At 46.7% G+C, this 19,235-nt stretch overlaps 1 protein-coding gene across 1 annotated transcript; it reads right to left on the bottom strand.

Annotated features, from left to right (window-relative positions):
- Positions 1-15,296: 15,296 nt before the first annotated feature.
- LOC123189179 (protein SMAX1-LIKE 3) lies at positions 15,297-18,829 on the bottom strand. The gene is made up of 3 exons (XM_044601522.1): positions 17,399-18,829; positions 16,705-16,918; positions 15,297-16,564 (listed from the first exon to the last, which is right to left on the bottom strand). The coding sequence occupies exons 1-3, from the start codon at positions 18,598-18,600 to the stop codon at positions 15,521-15,523; spliced, it is 2,460 nt and encodes an 819-aa protein (XP_044457457.1). The 5' UTR covers positions 18,601-18,829; the 3' UTR covers positions 15,297-15,520.
- Positions 18,830-19,235: the final 406 nt, after the last annotated feature.

Here is a 19,235-nt window from a genome sequence, read left to right as displayed (position 1 = left end):
TGGTCACACCATTCCGACCGTGAAGCCACCTGGGAACGCGAGGATCACCTCCGTTCTGAGTACCCGGCGTTTTTCCAGTCCTAGATCTCGGGACGAGATCCTTTCGTAGTGGTGGAGTGTTGTAACACCCCAGATGTAATTTACCTTATATGTATCCCAACTCTTGCCGTTTCCAGCGCTAAGTTATTTTATTTCCTCGGGTTCGGGTTTTTGTCTCCGTGTGTTGTTGCCTTGTCATGCATCTCATATCATGTCATCATGTGCATTGCATTTGCATACGTGTTCGTCTCTTGCATCCAAGCATTTTCCCCGTTGTCCGTTTTGCATTCCGGCGCTCCTATCTCCTCCGGCGCCCCTCTCTACCTCTTCTCATGTGTGGGGGTTAAACATTTCCGGATTGGACCGAGACTTGCCATGCAGCCTTGGTTTACTACCGGTAGACCGCCTGTCAAGTTTCGTGCCATTTGGACTTCGTTTGATACTCCAACGGTTAACCGAGGGACCGAAAAGGCCTCGTGTGTGTTGCAGCCCAACACCCTTCCAATTTGGCCCCAAAACCACCTAAACCCTCTCCATCGTCTCGGTCGTTCGGTCACGATCGCGTGGCCGCAAACCACACCTCATTTGGAGCTTCCTAGCTCCCTCTACCTCTATAAATATGTCCCTCCTCGAAAATTCCGGATCCAAAACCACCCTAACCTAGCTCCCCACCTCTTCAGCACACCGGACGTTGTCCGCCGGCGCCGGACACATCGCCGCGCCCTACTGCAGTGCGCCACGTGGCGGGCGCGCCCACATCACCGTTACCGGCCCGCCTGGGCCCGAGAGAAGCCCTCCCGGCCCGGCTCCTCCCTCGCGCCGCCCGGGAGCCTCGCCGCCTTCGCCGCCCCATCCCGTCGCCGGCGAGCTCCACCACGGCGAGCCTCCTCATTGACCGCGCTGCCCGAGCCGGCCTCCTCGCCTACGAGCGCCACTGACGCCGCCCCGCCCAACTCCGGCGAGGATTCGGCGCCCCGGCCCCTCTTGCCTCGGATCCGTTCAACTCCGGCGGAGCTCCGGCCGCTACAGCGACTTCCGTCCGTCCTCGGGCCACGTGCACGCCAGATCGGATCTGAGATCGCCGCTACAGTAAACCCTAGTCGGGGTTGACTTTTCCCTCTACTTTCAGCATTTTTATGCAAATTTGGCATGCTATAACTCTGCATCCGTAGCTCCGATTTGCGCGTGTAGCATATCAAAATGTTCGTCTCAGAGAGTACATCATTTAATCTCATTGCATCATTTTCATTTGAGCTCATCTTGATGCCCGAAATGATGTTGGAAGAGGGTTATGTGATAAAATTGTCGGATCTGTTTCATCAAATAGATATTTGTCATTTTTGCCATGTTTAATGTGTGCATGATATGCTCCTGAGCTCTACATGAGTTTTGTTATATGCCATGACATCCTTACAGAGGTACTTACTATGTATTTTTGTGATATGTGTGGTGACTTGCACAAGCTTGCAAAGTAGTGCAATCGGTAATGCTGATTTCAGGGACTTAGAATTTCATGTTTTGTTTTTGTCATTATGCCATATGTTCATGTTGTTTCCTAGTGACCCGTGCCTCTTTTGAGGATGATCAGTAAGGATGATTTCTTAACACTGTGGTGCTCTATCCATCCATGTCTTTGTTTGCATTTATGGAGCACCCTAGCTTGAGTCAATTGAGCTCTACTTTTGCTATTTCGTGAATCCTGGCAGATTGTTGTCTTGTTAGCGATTTTGCCGAGGATGTTGCTATTGATCCGTGCATGCTATGTTGTTGTTATTGCCATGTCTAGCTCCTATGCCATGTATTCTTGATGGGTGTATGCTTAGTTTGTCATGTCATGCTCTGTAGTGAGTGCATCGAGCTCGTGAACATGTCTACTCGTTAACAAATTTGCATGCTCCAGTTTTTCACCAAGTCTGTAATCTGATTATGTTTTTGCCATCTTCACATGCTTGCAATTGTATTTTCTGATCCTTTTTGGCTCCAGGTCACATAGGGACTTTTGTTAAGTGCTTTGAGTAGCTTCATGTCATGCCTTGCTTTGCCATGTTAAGTTCCTGTAGCATATAGTTTTCATGCTCTAAAGTGTGCTACCTGATGTTAAATTCCAGACTTGTGTTAATTTCACTAAGTCTGAAACCTGTTATCATTTGCATTTTTGCCATGCTTGTTTGAACCTGTTAATGGATGAATTGGCCTTAGCTCAGTGTTCATCTTTTGTCAAGCATCATGAGTGGATCCCTGCCATGTATTTTGTTGTCATGTTTGAGTGTTGTAGCATAATTATCTTGATGCCTTTAGATGGCTACTTGCTGATTATCGCAGACCGGTGCCATATTTGTTTTGCTTGCCATTTCCAAACCGTGCATCCGATTCCGGTGATCTTTATATCGATTTCAACCGAAATCACCTCACCTTTTCAGTGGCACTCTTGGATTTCCAATTTGAGGCCAGGTTCAATCATTCCTTGCCAAATCTTGCATATGCATCACATATCGCATCCCGCATAGCATACCATGTTTGCATCATATTGTTCGAGCATTGCACGTGGTTGATTGTGTTCCTTTTGCTTGTTTATCTTGTTTGGGTAGAGCCGGGAGACGAGTTCGCTAACGAGGAGCCCGTTGAGTTTGCTTACGAGGATCAAGTCAACTCTGACAACTTTGTAGGCAAGATGATCATACCCTCGAAATCACTTCTATCTTTGCTTGCTAGATGCTCGCTCTTTTGCTATGCCTATGCTACGATGACTACCACTTGCTTATCATGCCTCCCAAATTGCCATGTCAAACCTCTAACCCACCATGTCCTATCAAACTGTTGATTGGCTATGTTACCGCTTTGCTCAGCCCCTCTTATAGCGTTGCTAGTTGCAGGTGAAGATTGGAGATCGTTCCTTGTTGGAACATTGTTTATTGTTGGGATATCACCATATTATCTTGTTTATCTTAAAGCACCTATATACTTGGTAAAGGGTGGAAGGCTCGGCCTTTTGCCTAGTGTTTTGTTCAACTCTTGCTGCCCTAGTTTCCGTCATATCGGTGTTATGTTCCCGGATTTTGCGTTCCTTACGCGGTTGGGTTATAATGGGAACCCCTTGACAGTTCGCCTTGAATAAAACTCTTCCAGCAATGCCCAACTTTGGTTTTACCATTTTCCACCTAGCCTATTTTTCCCTTGGGTTCCGCGGACTCAAGGGTCATCTTTATTTAAACCCCCGGGCCAGTGCTCCTCTGAGTGTTGGTCCAACCTGTCAGCTGTCGGTGGCCACCAGGGGAAACTCTGGGCTGGCCTACCGGAACCTTGGACAATCCGGTGTGCCCTGAGAACGAGATATGTGCAGCTCCTATCGGGATTTGTCGGCACATTCGGGCGATGTTGCTGGGTTAGTTTTACCATTGTCGAGGATGTCTTGTAAAATCGGGATGCCGAGTCTGATCGGAATGTCTCGGGAGAAGGAATATCCTTCGTTGACCATGAGAGCTTGTGATGGGCTAAGTTGGGACTCCCTGCAGGGATTTGAACTTTCGAAAGTCGTGCCTGCAATTATGGGCAGATGGGAATTTGTTAATGTCCGGTTGTAGATAACATGAAACTTAACTTAATTAAAATGAATCAACTGCGTGTGTAACCATGATGGTCTCTTCTCGGCGGAGTCCGGGAAGTGAACACGGTGTTGGAGTAATGCTTGGCGTAGGTTGTTATAGGATCACTTCTTGATCATAGTTCTTTGATTCGTGCTTTGCTTTCTCTTCTCGCTCTCTTTTGCGAACAGGTTAGCCACCATAAATGCCAGTCGCTTGCTGCAGCTCCACATACTACCTTGCCTTACCTATAAGCTTATATAGTCTTGATCGTGAGGGTGCGAGATTGTTGAGTCCCCGTGACTCACATATTACTTCCAAACCAGATGCAGGGACCGATGATACCGCTCCAGACGATGCGCTTGAGCTCAAGTGGGAGTTCGATGAAGACTCTCGTCGTTACTATGTGTTTTTTCCCAGATGATCAGTAGTGGTGCCCAGTTGGGGCGATCGGGGACCATGTCGCATGTTGGGGTTGATCTTTTATTTTGGTACCGTAGTCGGACCATGAGTGTATTGGATGATTGTAATGTTATTCATGTATTTGTGTGACGTGGCGAGTGTAAGCCAACTATGTATCCTTTCCCTTTTTATATATTTACATGGGTTGTTGTGAAGATTACCTTACTTGTGACACTGCTTTCAATGCGGTTATGCCTCTAAGTCGTGTTTCGACACGTAGGAGATATAGCCGCATCGAGAGCGTTACAATAATTTAGTGAGAGATCATCTTATAATGCTACCGTCAATCAAAGCAAGATAAGATGCATAAAAGATAAACATCACATGCAATCAATATAAGTGATATGATATGACCATCATCATCTTGTGCTTCTGATCTTCATCTCCAAAGCACCGTCATGATCACCATTGTGACCGGCGCGACACTTTGATCTCCATCATAGCATCGTTGTCGTCTCGCCAACTTATGCTTCTACGACTATCGCTACCGCTTAGTGATAAAGTAAAGCATTACAGGGCGATTTCATTGCATGCAATAAAGCGACAACCATATGGCTCCTGCCAGTTGCCGATAACTCGGTTACAAAACATGATCATCTCATACAATAAAATATAGCATCATGCCTTGACCATATCACATCACAACATGCCCTGCAAAAACAAGTTAGACGTCCTCTACTTTGTTGTTGCAAGTTTTACGTGGCTGCTACGGGCTGAGCAAGAACCGTTCTTACCTACGCATCAAAACCACAAGTTCGTCAAGTTAGTGTTGTTTTAACCTTCTCAAGGACCGGGCGTAGCCACACTCGGTTCAACTAAAGTTGGAGAAACTGACACCCGCCAGCCACCTGTGTGCAAAGCACGTCGGTAGAACCAGTCTCGCGTAAGCGTACGCGTAATGTCGGTCCGGACCGCTTCATCCAACAATACCGCCGAACCAAAGTATGACATGCTGGTAAGCAGTATGACTTGTATCACCCACAAGTCACTTGTGTTCTACTCGTGCATATAACATCAACGCATTAAACCAGGCTCGGATGCCACTGTTGGGGAACGTAGTAATTTCAAAAAATTTCCTACGCATTCGTAAGATCATGGTGATGCATAGCAACGAGAGGGGAGAGTGTGTCCATGTACCCTCGTAGACCGAAAGCGGAAGCGTTAGCACAACACGGTTGATGTAGTCGTACGTCTTCACGATCTGACAGATCAAGCACCGAACGCACGGCACCTCCGAGTTCTGCACACGTTCAACTCGATGACGTCCCTCGAACTCCGATCTAGCCGAGCTTTGAGGGAGAGTTCCGTCAGTATGACGGCGTGGTGACGATGATGATGTTCTACCAACGCAGGGCTTCGCCTAAGCACTGCTACGATATGACCAAGATGGATTATGGTGGAGGGGGGCACCGCACACGGCTAAAAGATTCAAGAGATCAATTGTTGTGTCTATGGGGTGCCCTCCTCCTCTGTATATAAAGGGGGGAGGAGGAGTGGGGCGGTCAAGGGGAGGAGGCGCGCCCAAGGGGGTGCAATCCTACTCCAAGTAGGTTTTGCCCCCTTTCCTATTCCAACTAGGAGAAGGGGAAAGGAGGAGGTGGAGAGAAGGAAGGAGAAGGGGGGCCGCCACCACTTCCCTTTCCCAATTCGGATTGGGCAAGGGGGGCCGTGCCCCACCTCCTGCCGCCTCTCCTCTTCCACCACTTGGGCCCATGAGGCCCAATAAATATATTAGATAGCCCCCGGAACCATTTCGGTGTCTGAATATAGTCGTCCAATATATCAATCTTCATGTCTCAGCCATTTCGAGACTCCTCGTCATGTCCGTGATCACATCCAGGACTTCGAACTACCTTCGGTACATCAAAACACATAAACTCACAATATAACCGTCATCGAACTTTAAGCGTGCGGACCCTACGGGTTCGAGAACTATGTAGACATGACCGAGACACGTCTCCGGTCAATAACAAATAGCGGAACCTGGATGCTCATATTGGCTCCTACATATTCTACGAAGATCTTTATCGGTCAAACCGCATAACAACATACGTTGTTCCCTTTGTCATCGGTATGTTACTTGCCCGAGATTCAATCGTCAGTATCTCAATACCTAGTTCAATCTCCTTACCGGCAGGTCTCTTTACTCGTTCCGTAATACATCACCCCGCAACTAACTCATTAGTTACAATGCTTGCAAGGCTTGAGTGATGTGTATTACCGAGTGGGCCCAGAGATACCTCTTCGACAACCGGAGTGACAAATCCTAATCTTGAAATACGCCAACCCAAAAAGTACTTTTGGAGACACCTGTAGAGCACCTTTATAATCACCCAGTTATGTTGTGACGTTTGGTAGCACACAAAGTGTTCCTCCGGTAAACGGGAGTTGCATAATCTCATAGTCACAGGAACATGTATAAGTCATGAAGAAAGCAATAGCAACAAACTAAACGATCAAGTGCTAAGCTAACGGAATGGGTCAAGTCAATCACATCATTCTCCTAATGATGTGATCCCGTTAATCAAATGACAACTCTTTGTCTATGGTTAGGAAACATAACCATCTTTGATTCAATGAGCTAGTCAAGTAGAGGCATACTAGTGACACTCTGTTTTGTCTATGTATTCACACATGTATCATGTTTCCGGTTAATACAATTCTAGCATGAATAATAAACATTTATCATGATATAAGGAAATAAATAATAACTTTATTATTGCCTCTAGGGCATATTTCCTTCACTTTTGCCCTTCTCGCTTTCGCGATGGTAGGGCGGCGGGTGAGTGCGGTTGTACCGCCTTAAGCGATAGTACCGCTTAGTGCGATACTGCCACTTCTAGTACCGCTGGGACTACTGTAGCTCTATGGTGCCTCAGGAAACTTTGTTCCCATTCCGTCCTACCCATCTCCACTACCGCATTGTGCAATACGCATCAGTAGTACCACTCATAGGGTCGGTAGTACCGCTCTGGCGGAACTACCGTGCATGTGCCTTGCCCACTTGCACGCATCGGCCGGTACCACCACGCCAAGCGGTGGTACCGCTCGTGCGCGTCTGCGGGCAGGTAACGGTTGGATTTGTCCTCACCTATGAAGAGGGGGGGGGTCTTTTTCCACATTGGTTCTTATCCTCTGAGCTTGTCTATGCCCCCCATTGTTGACCTTCTTTGAGCTTGCTATCTCCCAATCCCTCCAATGATTCTTGCTAGTTCTTGAGGGAAAAGAGAGAGGAGATCTAGATCTACATTTCACCAATCACTTTCCCCTCTATATGAGGGGAGCCCCTTGGATCTAGATCTTGGAGTTCTTTGTGTTCTCCTTGTGTGTTCTTCCTCTCATCTTCCTTCATACCTTAAGTTGTTGTGGTGGGATTTGGGAGAGGGCTTGGGCACTTGGTGTGCCCCTTGCCATTGCATTTGGTGCATAAGTCTGAGTTCTTCACGATGATATGTGAAAGTGACGTTTGAGTACCATATTAAACTTAGAGTGCTTGGTACCATAGAGCTTGTTCTCTTGGGTGCTTGGGCGCTATAGAGAGTTGGTGGTGTCTCGGAGTTCAATCATTATGGTGTAAAACTCCGGCGAAGCGTCACGGTCTTCAATTAAGCTGTGGAGATTATCCCGAGCAATTTGCATGTGTTCCGATGACCACCCCAAGGGCTGCCATTTGTATAGATTCGGTGACCACCCCCGAGATGGACTGGCCCAAAAGGCACGTTGGGGAGCGAGGGCTGCACATTGCGCAGACATGCTCAGTAACCAGTACACCGACCTTACCTTGTGACTACTATCAGGAAATGGCTGTATTTGAGCCTTCATCTAGAACAACATTAACGTCTCAAAAATAATCTAGTACAACATTAACATATATTATTTACCTACTACAAAATATTTGAAAATAAAATATATCAATAAATTAATTCAAAAAGTTCACGGATTTGGAAAGAAATGTTCAAAAAATAACAAAAAGTTTCATGAATTTGAAATAAAGTTCATCTATTTGAAAAAGCATTCATCAATATTGAATGTTCACAATAATATATATTGAATTTGAAAACAATAATAAAAAAATTGCAAAAAGTTCATCAATTTTGAAAAAAAATGTTCGTTGATTTTGATTTTGTCGAATTTGAAAAAGATCCATGTATTTTAAAAAAATAGGTCACGAATTCAAAAAAGTTCATCAACTTGAAAAAGTACATGAATTCAAACAAATCCACTGGATTTTATTTTTCTATCGATTTTTTAAAAAGAAAAGGTCATGTTTTCAAAGAAAAAGAAAAAAGATAGAAGAGAAGGAAAAAAGAAAGGAAAAGAAAAGAAGAACATAAAAAAAGATTAAAAAACAATAAAATGATGTAACTAGTGACATTTTGGGTGGGTGGCCTGGTTGTTTACCGTAGCTTATTCTAGAAGAAGAGAGGTCGTGGGTTCGAATCATAATCCTTGCTTGGGGAGGTCCGAGTCAGTGCTTTGAGCGCCGGTTGACGTACTGGCGCTCAAGCAAACGATCTGGTGGGCTGGCCCATTAGCATGGCGCTTATGTCGCTCGGTCGGTCGATAGCAGGATCGATCCTTGCTCGCTCGGTTCCGCTATATTTGATTGTTTAACCCTGTTGATCGTGGACTTCTCAAAATTTGGGAAAAAAGCCCTATCAAACTTGATAAAAGTTCACGAATTTGGATAAAAGTTCATCTATTTAAAAAAAGATTCGTCAACTTTGAAAAAGTTCAGAAAAATAAAAAAACTCATCAAATTTGAAAATAATAATCAAAAGTTGGGAAAATGTTCATCAGTATTGCAAATCCATGGTGTTTTGAAAAAAGAGGTACGAATTCAGAAAAGTTCATCAACTTGGAAAATTTTCACGAATTCAAAGAAAATTCATCGGATTTTGATTTTTTTACCGATTTTGATAAGAAAAGGGTCACATTTTCTGAAAATGGAAAATGAAAGGGAAAGGATAATAAGAAACAAAGAAGAGAAGAGAAAAGAAAAAAAAACAAAAAAACAAAAAAAGATGTAACTAATCACGTTTGGGTGGGTGGCCTGATTGTTATCATAACTTATACTAGAAGAAGAGAGGTCGTGGGTTCGAATCATAACCCTGGGGAGCTCCTAGTCAGCTCTTCGAGCCAGACGCTTGGTTGCCGTACCTGCGCTCACGCCCACGATTTGGTGCGCCGGCCCATTAGCAAGACGCTTGCATCGCTCGATCGGTTGACAACAGGATCGATCCTCGCTCGCTCGGTTCTGCTATATTTGATCGTTTAATCCTGTTGACTGTGGACTTCTCAAAATTTGAATAAATGTTTATCAAACTTGGAAAAAAGTTCATAAATTTGAAAAACGTTAATCGAGTTTGGAACAAAAGTTCATCAAATTGGAAAAAAGTCCAACCAATTTGAGAAAAGTTCAACCAATTTGAGAAAAGTTCATCGAATTTGAAAAAAGATCATCAGTTTGAAAAAAAGTTCGTTGGTTTAAAAAAAATATTCATTGATTTTGGAAAAAATTTCATTGAAAACTAAAAAAAGTTCATCGATTTTGAAAAGAAGTTTATCGGTTTTGAAAAAAGTTCAAAAATATGGAAAAAGTCCAATCAAATGTTAAAAAAAGTTCACAAATTTTGAATAAAATCATCGATCTGAAAAAAATTCATGGTTTTAAAAAAAACAATTTTGAACAAAAGTTCATCGATTAAAATCACACATTTAGGAAAAAGAAAATAAATAGTAAAAGAAAAAAGAAAAAGAGATGCAAACTGGAGAAAGAATAAAAGAACAAAAGAAGGTACTATGCACAAAGTGTGCCTTGTCACTAGTGATTAGCGCAGCGCGCTGTGAACGTACAAGTCTCGAGTTTGATCTGTCGCACGCGTATCATTTATTGCACTTTAAACAGATAAAAGAAAAATGCAAAATGGGCTTGCCCTGCTTTCAACAGAGGATGTGCGCTTCAGGCGTCCATTTGCAAAATGACCTGTAACGGGATCTAAAGCGCCAAATATGAACCGCCCCTTGCTTGTACTTTTTGTTTTTAGGAATAGAAAAAATATCAAATGGGCCGGCCCATGAGTGGAGGGGGTGTGCGCCATGCCGCAAAATAGACTACCAATAGGAATTGCCTCCTCCCAACGCGCAGCGCGGTATAGGAGGTTCCGTACGAAACACCCATGATGGGAATGTTCTATTTGTCGGGCTCTGCATCAAATTGGCGGATCCGTCTTGCCAGCTCCCTTCCCATGCTCCCATCTGTGCTCCCACTTCATTCTACGATTGTTTTTTTTTTCCTTTTTCCTTTCTAATCTAATCACTCCCCCTGATTTTAAGGGGAGGGGGCCGGGCCTTATTTTATTCCACTCAAATCAAGCCACGTACGCGGGAGCACGGATGGGCACACGCGCGGGGAGCAGGCAAGTCTCGTCCCAAATTGGCACACAAACGCACTGGCCTGCCCATTTTAGAAGGAACATACTTATTGTACAATCCATTTTTCCCTAGAAAATTTGTTTTGGGGAACCTTCTACAAGGTTCTTGACCTGTTTTGGGGAACCTTCTACAAGGTTTATGAACCGATTTTTTTTCTGTTGTTTTTTTACTAGGTTTTTTCTTTTCTAGTTATTTATTTTCTGTTATTTATTTTTTCGAGTCACAAATTACAAAAAGTATTAAGAATTTCAAAAAATAACATTTGTTAAAAAATCAATATTTTCTTATTTTGAATATCAGAGTTTTGAAAAATGTTTGAAATTTCAAAATGTATTCCAAATTCAGAAATGTTCAGAAAATTTGGAATTTTCCTATATTTTTAAAACATGTTTGCAATTAAAAAAATTGTTTAAAATAAATGGTCCTGATTTATAAAAATACTTGCGATTTAAATTGTTCGAGTTTAAAAATGTTCAGGAATTTCAAGAAAATATTTGGGTTTCAAAAATTGTTCATAGTTGCAAAAAAGTTTGCCTTTTACAAAAAATATTCACATTTTCAAAAATGTTTCATGGTCTTTAAAAAACAGTATTGAAAAACTCCCAGAAAAAAACCATGTGCTACCGTCTCTGCACAGTGCCGATGAGTCACTACAGCACATACAATTGAAAAACGTGAAACAAGAAACAAAGGACATGAATGGCCGCTAATGAGCTGGCCTGTTGGCTCGCGCCTGTGCGTTTTGGGGTATATTTTATGCAAAATGCGTCATATAGGGTACACCACCCCCCCCCCCCCCCAATGGACCATTCCCTGAAATACATGTTGTGCCCAAAAATGAAGAAACAATTGGCAAGGTCTTAATTGCACGTTGATATTATGTTGTCGATTTTAGGTATACATTAATTTGGGGAGGGTGCTAACTTGTTTAGTGCTAAACACATTCAGCGTCGAACGCTGGGGCGATATAGACCATTGCATAGACGTGGTTGAACGGATGAGATATATTGGCTCCCCGCAACTCGCTATTTTGAGATATAGATATTTGCTATAGATGTAGATTACCAAAATCAATGTATATAGGATTATAACGCATTTTCAAGTTGTTTATTGGCTCACTATGCGAAAGAGAGATGTTTCAATACACGATTGGTATGAGACCAGTGTACCTTTGCGCCCGCTTTGAGTTGGCTTAAAAAACAAGACAATCCAAGCCTCTGAAGGCATTGTTAAATATAAGACTATCATATTTAGGTTCAAGGAGTTATCTTGTAGCTTTTTAATTCTGATCACAGGTTATGTGTGTTGTAATTAATCTTCTTTATCTCTTTCCTTTTCTTCTCTCCTTGTAACCCACGCATGTATGCATCTCCAGGGATATGCCCCTGCATATTTAACACGAAGCCGTTGCTTGTAACAAGAAAGATGTTCTATTTTCGCAGGCATGTTTTTATAGAAGAAGTCTCTAAATACTATCGCCAATCCACTGGTGGACTAGCATGTTGTGTGTGGCTTTGCTAACAAATACTAACATGCAATGTATTTCCTTCGTCCCATAATGTAAGACGTTTTTAACACTATATTAGTGTAAAAAAAGTCATATATTATGGGATGGAGGGAGTAGTTTTGAACAGAAAGAGTACCGTGCAAGCACAATTCTTTTTTCTTGTAGGGACCTTGCACGCAAAATTTAATCATACAACAAGTTCCACTTTCCTTGACTAAAAATCATCTTGCTGAATTAAAGCTCTATATAAAGCAAGCTATACTGAGAGTCGTGTGGCTTTCCTAAAAGTAGGCAAGACCTGCGGCCGGTCTCGCGGTATCCAGGCTTACCTCGGGATTATCATTCACTCATCTCTTGCTGACCCACACAAGACATAAGTTTTGGTTGCTACCGTCCCATGCATGGTATACTATTCCCTTCTCTTACCATATCTTTTCTTGACCATTCCATATGATCTACCTAGCTTCCATGTTGATCAAATGAGTATTTGCCCTTTTGGATATTTTTCCTTACGAAAAGACGCACCAAAAGAAGAAAGAAAAGAGAAAAGAGGTGGTAGAACGCTAAAGAGAGCACATCGTCATGATATGTATGGCTTGCTTGGCTGTCTAGGCCTTTTCTGCCATGTAGGCGTATACGTATGTACGTAGCATATCATGATGCGTCATGCAAAAGAGATCTAAGGGATCAAACCTAGCTCTCGATCGTATCCTTGGATCCCCAAGCCTCATAAACCACTCTCAGTCTAGTACTTGAGATACATATGTAGCTCTAGTTAAGTACTGCCATCACATCTTTTAGTGCATATAGTTACATTATAAGTATACTACCGAGCTACCATGCTTTAAGCCCTCTAGCGATCATTAGTTGTCGTGATGACTAATGAGAGATCTGAGAGTAGGGCATTTTGGTGACCAAGCTCCATGGAGCCATTTATTTTTGAAAAATTCAAAATTCAAACTTTTCGGTTTTAGAAAAATCTGAAAAAAATATGCAAGTATACAAGGATGAAATGTACATGTGCATAAAAACTCAGGACGGAATACCTTGAAATGGGACCTGTTCAAAAAAGTCAAATATCTGGACTTTGAGGATGAATGGTATTATGTGTTGAAAAGCCTTAGATTTGTTTATATTTTTTGCACATCCCTCATTTCAACGTACTTTGTCCTGAAAACTTACACACATGTACATTATACGTCCATATATATATCTGTATTATTTTTAGAATTTTTTGAAATGTAAAAATATAAATTTTGATAAATTTTGAATTTTGCAATGGAGGCCTTCATGGAGCTCGGCCTCCTCCAAAAGTGTGTGTGTGTGTGCGTGCGCGCGCGTACTGATGAGTAAATGTTGTTAGCGCACTGATCCCTCGTTTCTGAATAAATAAAATTATTGATCTTGTGAACGTGGTCGACCCAAAATGCACCTCCGCCAAAACTTCTGGTGGCAAGCAGACGAATTTCTCAGTCATTTCTGCTAGGAGATTCCAGTACCTGGGATACGACAACATATATCCGATATGGGAACATATATCCTGTGCTTACTTCTCTCATAACAGACTTTCGTTGAGCTTTATTTATAAAGTCCAAACGGCCAAACAAATACATGGTGGTAGGAAAATCCCCATACAAGTGAGTCAAAAGATAAACATGGCAACCAAGAGAACAACGAGAACACCACCAACCCGAAGCTGAACAAGACAATATGAGTTGCCACACCTAACATGAGACGAGCTAAACTACCAAACCGGGATAGAACCGCGCCGCCTGGGAAAACTACAAAACCTTGATGCACCGAACATACCAAGAATCATCAGGGAGGGCAAGAATCTGCCATCTCACTCCGGGTCATGGAGCTCTGATCCTGCGAGCAGATCATAAGGACCGAGAACGATGACCATAAAGGCACGTGTAAGTGATAGGAGACCAACGAATTCACACCATATCAGACCCAAAGAAGCTTCAAGCTAGGATCAAGGCAAGCACGAAGATGTCGACGCACAACACTCGGGTGGTATCTTAGTTCCCTAAAGAAGCCCCCAAGAGGGTAATGACGTGAAGTGTCACTGCCGCCGAGCCCGAGTCGACACATTAGGATTTTCACCTGGACCCTACATGGAGGAGTTAAATGGCCGGCACGAGAACTCTAGATCCAAACCAGGAAGCCACAACGCCGAAGCCACCATAACACAATGGTCACCCACCACCCCTCCCCTCGTTGCCCCCATAGCCAAGAGACGGCCCCAACACCACTGACGCATTGCTCACTACAGAGCTAAGCGCAACCTCACCACTGTCACAGGAGCAACAAGATGTCCGAGAACCAGGCAAGAAGAACCAGACAGACTTAGAGCGCAAATGTCGTCGTTCAGCACCGGACATCCCCGATGTTGGTCCACGAAATGGGAGCCCCACCTTGGCTCGGGGGCATAGATCAAAGGGGCAGACAACATCATAGCTGAGACAGCCCTCTGGCAGCCGGAGCGATGGACCTCCATGGGCCGGATCAGGTCCAGCACTGGAGGCCCTCCACAACCTAACCCTAGATAGGCCACCACCGGATGTAGAAAAACATGCACGCCACCACAGCCGCTGCAAGCCATGGCCTGGCCCGAGTAGGCGAGCACCCATGCACCGCGCCGACAAAAAGGTTGCCATGCACCGCCCGACCACGCCGACACTCTAAATTCACACCACACCGCCTCCAAGGGTCATCACGCCGGATCTTATGTGCTAGTTTGTAAGTATTGCAGTCATGTCGTGATTTTGGTGACGGGATTTGCCCCTTTATAGTGACCGTGTGGCATATTCTTGCTATTTGTCTGGCCTTCTTTTCAATAAATTATTGTTCTAAGTATATCTTCTAACATTGCAAGATGCATGGGCAGGGTGGATGGCCTTCCATTACCTACAAAATCCATGTTGCCTGCCCCCACATTTTTGTTGTTTTTGGATGATCCTTAGTCTAGCTTCTCAGTTCGGAGGGGTAAGTCTACTTATTGGCGTAATAGCATTGTGAGGAAAGGTATAAGCATTAAAGGAAACACCCGGCCTCTACATAGTTAAGATACACACAGCCAAACATCAACAGTCTGAGAATTTTTTTTAAATAACCCGACATATCGGTAACAATGAAGTCATATAGGACCGACACTATGCCTTCCAACTCCATATAGTAACATTTTTTTACACTAGAATACAGCTTACACGTCAAAGTGCTGGTGTGCACAACACCCAAACCGTAGAGTAGATGAAAACACATTGATATCACCAGAACAAATTTACATCACCTCCATTTAATATGCCATTGATCCAATCCTTAAACCCTGGTATCCCAAAAACCAAACCACAAAGAAAGAAACTACAAGTTTTGAACGAAGAAACAAACGGAAAGAAGAGCTAATCATACATGTAGTTAATCTAGCTTCTTTTTTTTCCCCATCAGAAACCCCCTGACGATGAACACATGCATGGATCCTTCATGTGCACAATCACAAGTCCTCCCGTCTTCTGAAAAACAGCGTCCGGTCAACCGCCGTGAGCAGGCAGACATCACGCTCGTCCGCATGCTCACTCTCTATGTTGATGTTCAGATCAAAGCAAGACGACGAGGTCTCAGCTTCTTTGTGATCATCATCAACCGTGTGCTCCTCCTTGGTCTCCGGCCTCATCTGCTTGGTTGGCGGCGAGCAAGCTCTAGACTTGGAGTCGAAGCTCTCGCAGCAAAGGATGACGATGGTGTCGCTCACGCCGACCTCGTCGCCGGTTTGGCTCCGTATCACCCCGCTGTCGATGGCTTCCTTGATGCCCACCTGGCAGTACTGATCGGCCTGCTCGAAGTCATCCATGAGAATGACACGGTGCGGATTCTCGGAGACGGCGTCGTAGAGCCGCTCTAGGTAGGCCTCGCCCTCGGTCGCCGCCGACGTCCGGGGCCGCTTGCTCCTGTGCTCCTCGGTGGAGCAGGATGCGGACGTCGAGGAAGCGCCGAGTTTGATGGACACGAAGTTCTTGCGCGAGCCGAAGACGAGGTTGGCGAGCTCACGGGCCACCCTCTCCTTGCCGTCGGCGTCGCCTCCGAGGAAGAACATCCACGTCTCCTCCTTGGCGTCCGTCGACCTCGACTTGTCGCGCCTCTTGGCGATCCCTGACCGGCACTGGAGGACGGTGCTGGCGATCTCAGGGACGATCTCCTTCTGCCACGGCACCTCCTTCTCCAATGCGGCGCAAAGAAGCTTGAGGTTCTCGGCGTTGAGCTCCTTGAACCTGGAACGGCACTCCACCTCCACGGAGCCGTTGGAAGCGCCCGAGTCGTGCGACGAGACCTTCTCGTCGGCCTCGCACTTGGGTTTCCATGGATGCTTGCCGTCGAGGTCGGCGAGAAGCCACGACTGGCGAGGCTGGTGGCCATGCTCGTAGGAGGAAATGGAGGAAGCCGGAGACACGGGTGCCGAGAAGTGCAGCGTCATCCGCTGAGATGGTTTGCTGCAGATGGAGTTCCAGTTCCTGCTGAGATCCATGACATGCGTAGGCTCCTGCAGGTGCAAATTAACACAAAGGTCAGTGATGAAGATCAAAATAAGATTGGATCGGAGAAATTAATTAAGGAATATGCATCATCAAGGTTTATATATGATGATGATTGGACACTCGAGTACTAGCTAGGGTATGGTACCTGGTCGCGGCAATGCTGGAGCCAGGATGGGATGGTGGACGAGGACACGAAGGAGGGCGGCAATGCGGCTTTGGTGTCAATCCTGACGCCGGAGCAATCGCCGCAGCATCTGGAGGTCAGCTGGGCGCCGCCCAAAAGCGGCCAGCGGGGCACCGGTCCGTTCCCATCCATGTCGGAGCTCGCTTTCATGGACTGATTGACTGCGCCCAGTGCACTGCACAAAAAAAGAACAAACGGAATAAGATTCCACTGTCACCTCACCTCACCCATCGATCCACATGTCCTCAGCTAATCCAATCGACTATGATGCTAGTAAGATTGATTAGTTGGGCAAACAAATTGAAGATATATTGCTGTTGAGAGGCGCTAGCTACGGCCCTAAAGCTTTTGCCAGGAAAGCACGCAAAAGGCGCAAGCTTTCACTGATCGGTCGCTCACGCTCATAGCAGCCTGCCTCAGCAAAGCGTGAAAGCCACATTGCAGGCCGGGGCAGAGACCAGAGAGTCAGTGCTACAAGACAACTGAGAACTACTACTAGCAGCTAGCAGCTAGCTAGGCTACTTGCTCAGCAACGAATTGTCAGAGAGACGTCTCCATTCGGGCTGATTCCTCCACCTGAAGTGACAGGGACATTCACATACTGATGCGCGCCCTGGGAAACGTAACAACTTTAGATCGGGACGGCCGGATTTACCTGTCGTCCAAGGCGCAGGTGAGGCTCAGCGCGAGGCTGCCGGCGGGGACGGTGAGCGTCTGGAGCCCCCACAGGTTCTCCAGCGACGGCTGCCCCGCCCTGCACTTCGTGTACGTCTGGTAGCTCCCGAACCCGACGAGCCAGAGCCCGTGCTCACCGCCGGCCGCGCACGCCAGGGCGCGCACCTCGGTCACCACGTGCTCCACGGGGCAGTAGTACCCTCTCCGACCGCCTTGGACGTGGCCGCTCCAGAACTCGGCCGCCCACTTGAGGTCCTCCACCACCAGCAGGACATGCCCTCGGCTCTTGATGAGGCACCGCAGCTCGCCCAGCCGCCGCTCCGCCTCCTCCCTCGGCATCTCCCGGAACGAAGACACACGGAGGCTGACCACCTGCGCGCTCCGTAGGGCGTCGTGCTTGGCCTCGCCTCTCTTGACCTTGTCCATGGCCGCGCGCACCGTGGCCTCCGCCGCGGCAGTGTTCTCGGCAACGACCACGACCCTCGTCTTGCTCCGGCCGGCCAGGCAGTGGAGCACGGCGGCAGCGTCCTCGTCGCGCGCCTGGCCGAGTGGGAGCTTGGCCTTGGAGGTTTCTTGATGCTTGCTTGTGGTGGCCGTGCTGCTAGGGTTAGGGTTTTGGTGGGGATTGGCGTTGGTGGCGGCCGTGGTGGTGGTGCTGCACACGGTCTGCTCGACGTTGGCCTTGATCTGCGTGCTGGAGAAGCCGGCCTCGCGCATGACGCGGCTGACGCTGGGGTCGTCGAGGATGGAGACGACGAGCTGCTCGAGCTCGATCTTGACGGCGAGCACCGGCTGCTGCTGGCTATCGACGGATCCGCGCCGCTGGTGCGCCTGCGCGCGCTTGAAGGCCGCGACGAGCGCATTGGAGAGCGACGGCGGGTAGTAGTGGTGGTGGCCGTGGCCGCCGAGCAGCGGTGAGGAGGCGACCGCGGCGGAGGCCGGCAGGCGGTTGAGGGCGACGTTGAAGCACAGCTCCAGCGCCTTGCACTGGAGCGGGTGCGAGTGCGAGCGGAGGCACGCCGCGCGCAGCAGCCCCGCCGGCGCCGCCAGCATCGCGCTGGCCACGTGCAGCGGCGTGACCTGCGCGTTCCCCCTCCGGCGCGCCAGGCTCACGGCCTGCTTCACAACCCCCGCCGCCTCCGCCGTCAGCGCCTGCTGCACGGTGCACCCCCCGGCCCTCATGTCGAGCAACCACCAATAGCTACCTAGCTAGCTCCAACCGATCCGATGGACGCAGCTAGCAACGGTACGGCAGAGCAAGCAGTACGTACGTGCAGCCGGCTGATATCTAGCTCAGAGGATGTGCGGACAAAGACGGCGAGATGTGTAGATATAGACGAGGTGCCACTGCAGAGCAAGTGGTGGCTGTGGCGCTGCTTTATATTGGTGAATGAGTGTTCATCTTTTGAGCAGGCCGGCTAGCAGCTACTAGGGGTTAGGGGTGAAGGGAGGAACGGATTTCGGAGTATGAATTTGTGCCTTTCTTGTTGGGGAGGGCTGCGTATGTTTATCTCTCTTCCTCTTTCCCTTTCCCTTTCTCTTTCTCTTTGGGGGACTCCATTTTTTGGGTCCAAAGTGGATTTTGTGGTGGCAAAGAAAAAGGTGTTGTTGGCTCGGTAAGTAGAGGAGAATGCATGTGCTGACAAAGCACATACACAAAGGCGCCTCAGCTTTTCCCCCCATTCCCCCTCTCTCTATCTCTACCACAGTGTCTCGGAGACAGGTCGGGATAGGAGATCGTATGGACGTACGCAGTATCTTTGTGCCCAGAATTTTGTATGTCATCACTTGCCTCTAAAGAATGACCACGGAGCTAA

Source organism: Triticum aestivum, chromosome 2A (assembly GCF_018294505.1).
Source record: "Triticum aestivum cultivar Chinese Spring chromosome 2A, IWGSC CS RefSeq v2.1, whole genome shotgun sequence".
Classification (NCBI taxonomy): domain Eukaryota; kingdom Viridiplantae; phylum Streptophyta; class Magnoliopsida; order Poales; family Poaceae; genus Triticum; species Triticum aestivum.
This window is presented reverse-complemented; position numbering and strand designations above follow the sequence as displayed.